Raw genomic sequence first — 13517 nt, forward strand, 5'->3', positions numbered from 1 at the left:
AAGTCAACATGTTGTATCTATTCTGTCTGGACTCTGGACTTTTAAAACAAATACAAACCATATAACTAAATTGCAATATAGCATCTCCAAGGACTTCTGTGGGGCAGGATTTCTTCTTTCTCAACCTAGGACTAGAACTCATCAATTTCGGGAAATTACTTTTTATTATATAATATAATAACTAATATCTATGTCACTTTTAAAATTTTATAATCAGTGGTATAACGTCCATACACAAGGCAGTGTGCCCAGAGACTAATTAAATAATAAAAGTGCTGGCGAGTTGTTAGCTAGGATAGATCAACAAACTGGTTTTACAATCTAACCTCTAGAACATTTCTTATCATACTTGTAAGTTAGCATAACAATTAACTTGCCTATTTGGCATAACATGAGTTCCTTGTCTCCATATAACTTCTGTTACTGAGCTCCTATTCTTATTCTCAGAAAGTGTTTTTTTCTCTACTGCACAAAGTTGACAGTGGTTACGTTTTCCGCACACTTGGTTAGTCTTCAGATTTAAATAACTACTGTCATGTCATTCTAGCAATAGGCTTCCCTCATATAAAATGCAACACAATGCATACTAGGATGTCTATTAGGCATTTTTTATTGAAGACATCAATTGTAGAATGAGACTGCAGCTGTGCAGCAAATCGAATAAATATTTAAAGAAGATAAACAAGGGGAAATCACATGAGCGGGATTCTGAAAAAAAAAATACTCACCTAGGGGTTGGAGCTCCTCAAAGTCATTTAAATATCGTGAGTTTTGAGGAGGTGAAGAATTCTGCCCTTCGAATTCAGATGAAGCTTTCCAAAATTGTGACAGCTTTGATGACACCTATTTAATTCATTGTTTGAAATTATTATTACTGTCAATCACATGGGCGATCAACTGAAGCAGAAAAAAGCCACTCAAGAAAAGAACAATAAACCCTTACCTTATATGCTTGAAAAATATTATCAAAAGTCCCATCAAAGATTGAAGGTTTGGTTGCCAGATCTTGTACACGTTTGGAGACAATCTAAAAGATAAAATCATTTGCAGAGGCATCCATTTTTTCTATCAGATCTAATTGAGGTAGTAATGACCTAGTGACACAAAATTAAATGAGGAACAAAAAGTAAGCATAGAATAATAACAAAGAACTAGATTAAGATGATCATACACCAAGGTCAAAGAGCTCTGATGTTATTTCTGGCAAAGCATCGGATAGTGGTCCTTTAGGGCCGCAGGCAAGCCGAAGCAAGTGTGCCTTCAGAAGCAATGTTTAGAGCATTGTTATAGTTTATGTTGAAAGACTTCATAAAAAGCGGAAGACAGCTCAGGAAGAGAAGTTTAAACCAGGATCTTTTCATACTCTACCAAACCAAGAGTCAAATGTACTACCTATATTCCATTCTGTCCTGTTATCTTCCAAACCAAAACCATAAAATAACTAAAGATACTTTAGTTTTGTTTCCAGCTTTCAAAAATTCTCACCTGTACTATCAAAAGAATGCTAAGTAACTATTTAGAGGGAAGTACCAGAATGAGGTCTTTTTCTAGGGTGTTGGGCAAATGGTCATAAACCAGAGATCCAGAGGCCACCAGTTCTGACGGTTCAGGTTCAGTTTCCCGCTGAGCATCACCACAGTCTGATAGATTCCCTTCCAGAAAAATATTCTGTAAGACAGTCAGATGTTAGAGGGAAGATCCTTCAAGATGAACAAAATCTCCCTAACGTCAGCAATAGATTGAGCTAGCCCATAAAAATAAAATAGCTAGAAATGGATATTAGTACATTGATATCAAGAGATAGAAAAAGGAAAAAAGACTAATATGTCGGTGGTTTGAGCTGATTCTGTACAATCCTGAAAAAAACTATTCTGTCACTAATATGGATGAAATTTTCCATTTCAAAAATGAAACTTCTTTATTAATTTTACCTTGCACATGACATGGTCTTCGATTGATTCATCCGTATGACTTTTACTCAAATCACTACAACATTTACTTTCGCCTTCACTCTCCTCTTCAAGAGCATCTAATTTCATTTCAGCTTTACGCAAAGATTCTTGCTTAGCTGCTTGATTCAATGCTGGCTTCACAATTTGGTCAATTTTCTTCGGCTGATTGTCATATTCATGGTTGAGACCTGCTGATACATGCCACGACTCACCTGAGCCACTAAAAAGATCGACAAAGCCATATACAAATGGTCCACCAAAAGAACAGGTATCACCGGATGAAACTGTCCCATCCTTATACGTCAATTGGCTGGTAATATCTGCCGTCTGGCATGAAACCTAAAACAAATAAAATGCACTTGGTCAAATTCCAAGTATCTCTAGGATAATGGTATCAACCTTTTACGCATAATGAATTTCCAACTACAACGGAGTTGCATCAATAGGACCATCAGCTTATACAGCTAAAACAAACAGGAGAGAAGCTATGTTGCTTCCCATGCTCCTCTACTTTGGGGCAGTTATTAAAGGAATGCTGAAAGCAAGAAAGCTCACAGATCCATGCAGATGTTCCTGTGGAACAATTTCAGACAAGAATTCTTGAGCAGCTTCAACCAAATTGTAGATCATTACACGCCCTTCTCGAGCATTAGAACTGGCCTGGATAGTTTAAAAGTTATCAGTGACGTTCGTGCTCTGAAAGGTAAAACCGTTAAAAAGCATTCCAGATCCATTGAGACTTTAACCACTATTGAAGTGTGAGTTTTAGTTAACAAAGGCGCAACGAAGAAAAATTTCAAATACATAGGTAATGCAAGAAAAAAGTAACATCTTCATTCACAAGGATTTCCTTAACAACTAATATATCATTTTGCCAATCTTATGTAATGTTTAGTACCGCTCTAATGAAGATAGAACGTATGGGCAATGCGGCGCACACTTTAGTACCTTGCCTACACTGAAGCACAGCCTAAGCGAGGTCAAGCGCCTACCCTGAGCTTCAGGGCTTAACTCTTAAGCGCACCTTAAATGCACCCTTGACAACACTGAGTGAGATAACACAGAAGTTTTTAGGTATTAACCAAGCAACTCAGTGTATAATTAGAATAAAGGCCATAGAAAAAACATGAGCACGTCAAATACTTGTTAGTAGCCAACATTACTTTAGTAAAGCAAGAAAATTATTATTTACTTTAACCATGTATGTGAGTATAGGCCAGTAGAACATTCTGCATGAAATGATTCACAGAAAGTCACAAAGTCCATTATGCATTTGACTAAAGGGGACAATAAGTAGAGGGAAAGGTAACTGTAATAAAACATCCAGACTCATTGATCTACAAGCAGGAGTTTCACAGATTTAAGTACAGGAATGTTGTATAGAAATCTGTCAGTTGATATACTGAGAAAGGAATCTCCTTGGACCAATGAGAAACTAACCTTCACTAAGACAAATGTGAGCAATGAGAAACACCGGAATTGTGTCTATCCTACACAACACCATTTTTAGAACTGCATGATGTCTATGACTCTATGTTACGAGTAATAGAGTTCATGCTTCTCATTAAGTCTACTTTTTGTGATAACTGTGCTTATTATTGAGGCTACACAGCAATAGAAAATAGATCAAAGATTATCATCCTTGTTGATTTGTGAATATATGACTATGAATCAGATCTGATTTTGTAGGATCTAAATTGATCTGATATGCTATTAAATTGTTTAGGAAATTAGATCAAACAAAATCATCCCTTGATTCTCAAATCTCCTAGAATCAAAAACTTTGATTGCTAGTTTGTTTGTTTCTCTCTACTATAAATTTGTACTTCTACAGATGAATAAGACTGTACAATTTTGGTACCAAAACTTACAATCCTAATACAACCAACACATACCTAGAACAAGTACAAACACAGAAAAACATAGAATTGACACAATTAAGAAGCCACATTCAGTAGTCCTACAAAAAATGATATTAGCCTTAGAACCTAGACTGGTCGTGAGCACATAATATCACGATAAATTATCTCAAAATATTTTCATCAGAGTCGAAGTTTTCTTCGGAATTATAGTGACATTTGTACTAGGAAAGCCCGCGAAGAGGAGAGAAAGAAACCAGTCATCCAAATACAGACTAGAGAGAAAGCAATCAATCATCAGCTATAAGGTATGGTTGTTCTAGTTAGACTTAGATCATAAGTGGTAAGAAAGATGGACTTTGGGTCTAATTCTATCCCAAAAGCGAGCCTAGTGTGTGAGGATTGCTCTAAACCATATAAGACGACAACAGCTCATTTCCTCCACCAATGAGGGATACTTAACACCCTCACACCCAGGATTGGACATTTGGAGAAAACAACAACATACCCGATGAAATCCCACCAATAGGGTCTGAGGTGGGTAGAGTGTACGCATGTCTTACCACTACCTCGTGGAGGTAGAGAGATTGTTTCCAAAAAGACCTCGGAACAAGTGCAGCAAATCTAGGTATAAAGAAGAAGAAAACATAACAACTAATAAGAGAAGCAGTGTAAAGCCTACATGAAAGGACTACGAACAACAAAAAAAGTAGTGCAATAACCGAAACACAATAAATAGATGATGATAGATATCAAAAGCAAGAACTACAAGAATAAGGCTAGTACAACGACAGACACCAACAAGCCTAAACCCTTGAAAAGCAAGGCAACACTCCACTACCTACTAACCTTCTACCTAATACGCTACTAAAAACACCCTCCTATCTAAGGTCATGTCCTCGGTGATATGTAGTAGGCTCAGACCTAATCGACAAAGCCAAGTCTGGATATCGTTAAGAAAATATCCTATATTTTTAAAAAAAATGAAAGGTAAATATTTGAATAAGAACACGTGTGTTCTGCTAGAAAGAGAGGGCTTTGATTAAAAATAACGAAAAGAAAGACCTTTTCTGATTTGGAAAACCTTTTTTAAGTCTTTTTTTTTTGCTTATAATCGATGGAATCAGCCATTTCTTTACATAAGTCATTCCTCAAAATGACAAACCTCAACCAAAGTCCCTCAAATGTATCTTCTTGAGGTACTCCATAGGGCTACAAGTGCCTACAACTGTTATGATCCTACTACACATAAGTACATTGTCTCAGCAACTGTAATCTTTTCCAAGAAATCCTTACACATTTCACCAAGTACACTATATCAAAATGTCATCTTCACAGTTCATCCTATTCCGACTCTTTCAATTCCAAATCCTCCCAGTCCAGCACCTCCTCTTCAAGTCTACTCCAAACAATTCAAGCAAACCCTCCACTAACTAATTCAGTTGATGTGTGTGGTCATGATACAAGTACACAAAGTTCGCCAATGATTCATTGCCAACAGCAAAGATATCTCCTACTTCGGTTGAGCACTCATCAAATGAAATTGATCATCATGTTACTTTTCAAAAGGGTATTAGGACTACTCACAACACACATCATGTCTGTAACATCACGAGTTATCACTGTTTGTTGCCATCATATCATCCCTTTTATTAGCTACTTAACAACTCTCAAAGTATTTACAATTCTGAGTTGGTATCAGGCTATGATTGAGGAAATAATTACTTTACTGCCAATCAAAACAATAGTTGAAAGTCGTTACACTATCAAGATGGGTGTTGATGTGAAGATTGATTGTCTCAAAGCTAGTGTTAGGGGACAAGGTAAAACTAAAACAGATAGAAGAAAATTATCACAGAAGTCCTAAAATCTATAGAAATAAAAACAAAAATAGTGCAAAAGATCTGTATATGTGATACTAACTAGTCGAGATTAAGGTTTAGCTATTGTTGTTACACTTACATTACGTCTAAGGTTTGCATCCGAGGCGGCTCAATGTAATTGGGGGCCTAAAGCGAAATTTCAATTCGAAGCCTAAAATATAAGCAAACTTCATATTCTTTTTTTTTTTTGGTGTAAAGGTGGGCAAGAGCCCATTTCTTATTAACATAAAAGGAGCCAACAACAGGCCCAACTGAGATCCAGTCCAGCAAAACACTAAAGCAAAAAGAACCTAAACTAAATAAAGAAACTAAGAAGAAACCAAGTCTACACAAAAATCTGAGGCTTGATGCTTGTCGGAGCAGGTCGATTCGAGAGTTCGTTGAAGATAAGCTTAGGGAAGCGGATCCATTCTGGTAAGCTCAAGCATAAACCTCTTCTACTACAGCTTTGTCTAACCCTGATTCTCTATGCAACAGCCTCTCCATGACAAGCCAATGAACTGACGCATATCCCAAGTTGATTCCTAGAGGTAAGTAAATCAGAAAAACTTCTTTAAGGACTTCTTATCTAGTAATTATCAATTCCTGCTTTCTACAATCAGAAAAAAGGGGCTCGATCAACCTAGCTAATATTAGTAATCCCTCCCCTTCAATCCATATCTGATGGATTGAACCCCACATAGGATTAATACCACCATCTAGATTTGGATCTATGAGAAAAGATACTAAATGTACGAGATTGAATCTGAGCCTAAAACTGTATAGCACCAACACCAGACTCATATGTGATCAGCAGCACAATTGGGAGTCGGAATGTCCAGCTAAACTCACAGGTGAACTGGTCAATAAACTATCTAGCAGAACAGAAGTTAATACAAATTCACTCGTCCTGGTTTATTATCATAAGAGACACCTCAAAGCTCTCAAAGTCTCACCAGTTGCATGATACATAACCAATAGAATCTAATTCAGACGAGATGAAGAGTACATAACCAACTACTAAATGAATTTATTGACAACCATTGAACCTTCAGAGGTATAGAGTGAGCTAAAACAGGCTTAAATATACATCTTTATTCAAAATTTATTTTTCTTACACTATTTAGATTAAAATTATTATTTAATATTATTTTTTCAATTATTAGTTTGAGGTAAGATTTTATCAACTCAACATTGAAAAACATCCTTTTAGTGAGGCAAATATTTTATGAATTGTAACATAATTCTATAAGTAATAAGTTGACAAATTTTAAATGAAGATAAGATTTAGAACCATAGAATTTGATTCAAGAAGTTGATGGCTTGGTATACCCCATTTTAATATGCTTGTTGTAATGCTTGAAACTAAAATTTAAAAAGAAATAAAAAAAGAATTTGTAATTCACTTTGTTCAACACTTTTCACTATTAATTCTTATTTTTAACAAAGTACAAAAACTGTTAAAGTGGGTAAAATAATAGATTTTAAAAAATTATACTTTTTATCATAAATAATCAATTTTTCTACAAAAATTTAACACATAACTTATTCTTGATAAAAATTTGGGGCCCCAAAATTTGGAGGCCTAAGGCAAAAGCCTTAATTTCCTAAGCATAGAGTCAGCCCTGTTTGCATGTCATTGTAGAAATAAATGAGATTTAGAGAATCATTAATACAGAGAGAACCCTTTCAAAAAACAAATTATTTGTAAGAAAAGTAGCATTTTTTGAAGAATCTATTCCAATCCAGCAGATTCAGCTTCCATTTTAACAATTAACCAAGTTAACCTTTCAACTATGCACTACTATTCAAATTCGTTTGAACAAATAAATTGGAATGGTAACAGAGAATTCATGTAGTCAATCCCAACTTTATTAGGAGTTGTGGGGTAGTTTATCAATTCGGTTGATTGATCGTAGCTCACAGAACCTACAGCCCTTGAGCTCCCATTTTTTGGCATCTACTACGTCTATTCAGTAGAATATCGTCATGCAACCTATACTTATCTTTAGCTGCACAACTTAATAAAGTATAAACTCTAAGCCTATTAAATATGCCAATCATCAGCTTATTTCCACCTAGCTGGGAGTTGCAGTTTGAAATTCCTAACTGCAACAACTCCCAAGTAAGCATAGAAGAAAGGAGTCGGACTGAATCAACAATAACAAGGATAGTATAGGAGTGGCAAATATCATAGTGCTAGTACTACATTAAAAGTCATTCTCTACCTGATCATAAAGCAATGATAAAAGGTTGCTAGCATCAGCTTTGGATAAACCTTTTTCTGGTATTATCTGAAGCTTTGGGCACTTGTACGGATACCCTGGCAAACACCTAAAATGCAAAGGATGCAGACAGGATGAAATTAGGAGAAATGAATACCCAGAGAAGAATAGTCTATAGACAACAGAGCAACAAAAAGGTGCATAAAACTGCGGCCTGCTAACCTCACTGAAAGAAGAGCCGACACATCGGAATCTTCATAGCCAGCATCCTTAGAGTATGGCCTGTTAATTCATGTCTATAACTTTGGTATAAAATAAAGAAAGATAGTACAGAGGAGTTTTATCAGTATTTCTGATGTCCAAAAACCTGAGCTTGATATGAATCTGTGAAGGTGACTTTGAAACAATTTCACAATCTTCTTGAAATATGGCACACCTAAACATTTTATGAATCAATGAGATGCAAATTAAAACTTCTCTAGAATAATTATCAATTGAAGAATGGTTAGTGTTAAATATGGTAAAAGTATATACTATGTAAATAGTATTTATAGAATGATTCTCATATCCCGTTATTAGATAAATTAGAAAATTTTTTAGGAATGTAATTATAACCTAATATTTTCTTACTTTATGCATAATTCCTGTCAAGGTTATTTAAACCCCAATGGCTTGAGGGAATAATCAAGGAACATATCCTCATATTCTCTTCTTTTCTTATTTTACATGGTATCAAAGCTAGGATTTTAGTCTCTTCTCTAATTCTCCCTTTCTTTTCCAGACAAAAGAAGACAGTCTAATATCTGGTTGCTCAGATCGGCCATATCAAACTACTTCTAAATCACACCTCCCACTTGAATAGCGTACCCACCGACAGGCAACCCAAACTCACTGAAAAGGATGTCGAACGTGCCTCCACGCGCCGACAAGTCTGCAGTTTCCGGCGGCGCATTAGTTCATGCTCCTAGCGTGTCACGTTTGGGGAAATTTCCAGACACTTTTCAGCAAATATTTTCTTCTCTGGTTCGTCTCGTCAGCCCGACATCATCCATCAAACTTCTGTTGCATTCCAACCACCAAAGCACTATCCCAATGGGATTAGATCACTGTTCCGGTGAGATACACTGTTCCAGCAAAAATTTTCTGGTTTTTCTGGTTGCTGGTTACCTCTTCACACCTATTCTAGTACTCTGAAGATTTATTTCTGATTTCTCTAGTTTCTTCAAAGTGAGTTGGTTTCTGGTTTCTCTGCCTAGTTTACTCACTCATTTTATAAAGGATAAGTACTTTTCTTTTGTAATGGGTAAAAATAAGATAGTTGAAAATCATATTAAAGGAAAGTCAATCTTTTCTTCCACACCATCACCAACAATTACTACAATGAAATTAGATAGTAGTGCCAATTATGCTTTTGGGCGAATTATATACAATTTTGGTTTATAGGTCAAGGTTATGAAGATCACTTGGTCAAAAACAAAACCATACTGATATTGGATCATCTGATAGACCATCTTGGATTAAAATTGATGCGCAACTATGTAGCCTTCTACAGAATTCTCTTGACCCAAAGTTAATGTCCTTCCGTACATGTTGCAGAGTTTCAGTAAAATTGATACCCTAAAGTTCATCTCTTTTACATTATTGCTTGCTTGCATAGTTTTATATCATTTGCAGTTCGTTCCTTTTAGGTTACATTCAGTCCCACCATGGATAATATTCCCTCTTAAATAATCCTTATAAAAAAGTCAGACTAGCCGTGTGGTAAAATAACTACTCTTTGTTACATGACGACCACTGCACTTTCTAGGGCATTTAAGCCACATCAGAAAGACACTTGTTTATGTCCTAATACTACAGTTTTAATTCTTATAAAGGTATTGTTTTCAATAGGTCTATTCATTAGCAACCTTTAAGAACAGGTGATACATGTGATATTGACAAATTTACATGAGTGGAGTTTGGAATGTCGAAAAAGCTAGTTCAAAAGAAATATCATTAATTACAATCATTCCCTTTGATAATTGAGTTTGGTATACCAAAAATTTTTACATGATCATTGAGGAGTAACTACTAGAAGTTGTCCTACCCAAAATTACAAAATTCATTCTAAGGTTCATGGGGATTCATATATGAAGAATTCCATACTCATATATTTGATAGAAAAAATATCAAATCATTGACAATAATACACTCATGTATTTTACATCTATATTGCATGAACTTTTCCTTTGCCCTGATAGACCCATGTCATGTGTATAGGTACTCAGTGAAGATGTTTTAAAATACACTAGAAACTTATTGAAACATGAATATGTCTATACCAGATGCTAACCCCATATATTCACACCACATACAGACCCACAGTACCCATGTCCATGACTAGAAAGATGGCAATTACTGTAAATTGAATTAAATAGAGTGAAGTTGAAGAATGACTTACAATGCAGTGAGCTCTTCGGCCACCAATTCAGAATTATCTTCATCAATCGAGTTGTGATCTTTGGATGAAGTTCTTCCCTTGCTGCGCCGCCCCGCTCCAGTCTTCTTCTTCTTCTTTGAACTTTGCCCCATTCTTCTTCGCGCTTAAAACGATCACTCCTAAAACGAGCTGAAACTAAATTCGCCTAGATTTGATCCCAAAAAAAACTATTCAATCGGGCAGATAGGCAATCGGTAGCCCTTTCAATTTGTATGCCCTTCTTCTGAGATTTTGCATAGAAGGAAATGGGGGCGCGAGACAAACTAGAATGAAACCGTGAAAGAATGAGCAATTTTTAAAAAATTACAGAAAAGGGCCTAAAATTGCTTTAGACTATTTGAATTCATACAAAATTACTATTCATTCACCGTTTGGCTCAAATATCTAAATTTTAACTTTTTGGCTTAAAAATGCTCGTATTTCTAATAGCTCACACTTACAAGGTGAATGAAGTGTAAGTTTATATCAAGTATAACTTACATAAATTACATACGGTAAAGAATAAATTACATTATATCTCTACTTTTTTTCTAATTACAATAATCTCTTAAAATTTATACCTTTCGGATACATAAGTCACCATCCGAATACATTAATTATAATACAAGAAGAATCTTTCTGTTGAGCTAAATGGGGAATTAAATCTAAAAATCTAATTAAATCTCATAAATTACGTTTACGTTTCTTCTTACTCTCAATCATACAGAGGCAAATCCACAACGAAAAAATTTCAAATTTCAAATTGCTCCCCTCTATTCAGCGAATAAACCTTTCAGATTTGATTCAAAAACTGTTTTCCAAATTTTGGAATTGTTATAAAGGATACAAAAGTGATGGAATTGTTGTTGGACAAACGATTTCCTTTTGAATCTTCAAGTTCATCGAAGATCCTTTCCATTTTGATTCAAGTTGTTTGGATTTGTTATGTATATCCACTGCTTTTAAATTTTTGAATTTGTATATTCATATATAAGTCGTGATACATTACTGATTACAAATTGATACATTACTAGTTTGATGTATATGTAATGTGTTTTTAGATCCCAAAATTCTTCTTTCCATTCTTCCAAAAAAAATTTAAATTTTTGAATCAAACTTGTCGATAAATTGTATGGATACACCATGAACATGTCGATCTTGTTGAGACATTCCCGTATCTGAGAACGTGAGGTGGCATATGAACGATACAAAAAAGTGATGGAATTGTTGTTGGTCGAAATATTGGTTTGTGAATCTCAAATCAGTCATTGCAACTGAATTAGAGATCGATGAATTGAGGAAAAAATTGGATATCTGATACATCGTTGAGGTGAAGAAACAAGAGTTTGGATTTTTAATGTATATGTTATGCATTGATACAACAAACAAAAAGGCTAAAGAGATGCATAGCTTTGATGGATCATTCATACATTTTATAATGTTGTGTAATCGTTTTTTGAATTTCGTTTTCGAGATGGATAATTGTGTATTTGTTCATACATGATTTAATATATGTATTAATGTGCTCTATATTTATTGTATCAAATACATAGCTGCAAGATCTTCACATTTTGCGTTAAACAAAACAAACTTTTGATAATAACATTTATGTGTCACCATTTTATGAATTTGATACATATTTGTGTGACACTTTAATGCATCACATAAGTTAATAAGTTTCAGATGCATTGTTGTGTGTCAAAATCGCTATTATGTAGTCATGACATGCTGTTACGTATCAATTTTTTAATCATTTTTTTAGATGTCTATCTATAATAGAAAAAGGCAGTATCAACAAATTCAAATATGAATTTTTTTACTACACATGTTTAGCTATGAAAATAGTAAGGTTTATGTATCACACATATGATTTGGTACTGTGTACGGATACATATCCTTCTAAATTTGAATAAGGTAGAAGATACATTTTCACACCTAGATACATGATAAATGATACATTTGGTAGTAGTTTTGTATCAAGTATTAAAACTAATTAAGTTTATGTATCAAAACTAATATTTGAACATGATACACTATGCATGATAAAATTGTAATGTATCGCAGTGTTGAAACAAAAGCATTATACATTAATTAAGAAATAAAATTAATTAGATACATTAAAATCTAGTTAATGTATCCCAAACTATAGTCGTAAGATAATTTAGTAATTTGAACACAATACATTGTACATGATAAAATTGTAATGTATCATAATGTTGAAACAAAAGCATTATACATTAATTTAAGAAACAAAAACAACTAGATACATTAAAATTCTGAACACATATATATCAAAAAAGGATGAACAAGAAAAGATCGAAAAAAAAAATTCAAGAATTTGATCTGCTTTGACTTCTCCTTCTCAACATTAACTTTAGAACTTTAGAAGACAAATGTACATCCTTCTCCTCCTTATCCTTCTCAATGTTCACTCTTGTATTTCTTTTCACGGTTAACAATGACATCATCCATGAATCTCGATCACCAGAGCCACCAGTAGTTTGGCTTTTTCCGTTTTTTTGAGCGTTTTCCACAGTCGATTTAAAAGTCGAAGATGTTTCCTTCTTCGACTAATTGGGTAAGCCCAATATTGAAATATGGACCTTCATCCATATGTATCAACGATTTTTGAAGATGAAAAACTAAAAAAAAAAGCTGAAAACTGAAAACTGAAGTTATGGGAAAAGATCTACCTCTTGAATAACTTGAAATCATTAATTGGAAAGAGAAAAGATTTGAATTCAAAAATGGATTAATGGGGTAACTGTGGAGAGATTTGTGGCATGAAAAAGGGAGAAAAAATAGTGGAAATTATGTATCCGGCAGTTTTGTTGTCATGACCCAGGGTACCCCTTAGATGTAACACGACACATAGAACCCCGAAAGGCACCATGTAAGTCACTTAGCATATCATAACATAAAACATTAGAACAATAAAAGTAAAACATATTTCAAGTTTTAAAAAGTTTTTCATAAAGGCAAAGCGGAAGTCTAGACTTGTCTCAATATAGCCATCTATTACAATACTTGAATAAAAAATAGAGACACAGCCCATACTACATAATTCGAAAGGAAAATACATGAATGAAGCTACTAGGATAACATCCATCCTCGAATCATAAGGACTCACCAACAAGCAAGGAGAAATGATCAATTCCAAG

General features: G+C 34.4%; 1 protein-coding gene across 3 annotated transcripts in view; it reads right to left on the reverse strand.

Moving 5' to 3' along the window:
* The window catches only part of LOC125840633 (eIF-2-alpha kinase GCN2), a 63402-nt gene extending 52754 nt beyond the window's left edge, over positions 1-10648 (reverse strand). For 2 of the 3 annotated variants that reach the window (XM_049519605.1, XM_049519606.1), the window contains exons 1-10: positions 10339-10647; positions 8266-8334; positions 8121-8180; positions 7902-8007; positions 2508-2612; positions 1932-2291; positions 1531-1668; positions 1172-1258; positions 944-1027; positions 729-843 (exon numbers count right to left, since the gene is read on the reverse strand). In XM_049519605.1, coding sequence (XP_049375562.1) covers positions 729-843; positions 944-1027; positions 1172-1258; positions 1531-1668; positions 1932-2291; positions 2508-2612; positions 7902-8007; positions 8121-8180; positions 8266-8334; positions 10339-10469 — 1255 coding nt within the window. In that variant the 5' untranslated portion in view covers positions 10470-10647. Of the gene's footprint in view, positions 1-728; positions 844-943; positions 1028-1171; positions 1259-1530; positions 1669-1931; positions 2292-2507; positions 2613-7901; positions 8008-8120; positions 8181-8265; positions 8335-10338 lie in introns of all 3 variants that reach the window. The other variant, XM_049519607.1, reaches the window with a different exon arrangement.
* Between the last annotated feature and the right edge of the window lie 2869 nt (positions 10649-13517).

The sequence above is a fragment of the Solanum verrucosum genome, unplaced genomic scaffold, assembly GCF_900185275.1.
Source record: "Solanum verrucosum unplaced genomic scaffold, falcon-dt-bn FXZP01000176.1, whole genome shotgun sequence".
Taxonomy (NCBI): Eukaryota; Viridiplantae; Streptophyta; class Magnoliopsida; order Solanales; family Solanaceae; genus Solanum; species Solanum verrucosum.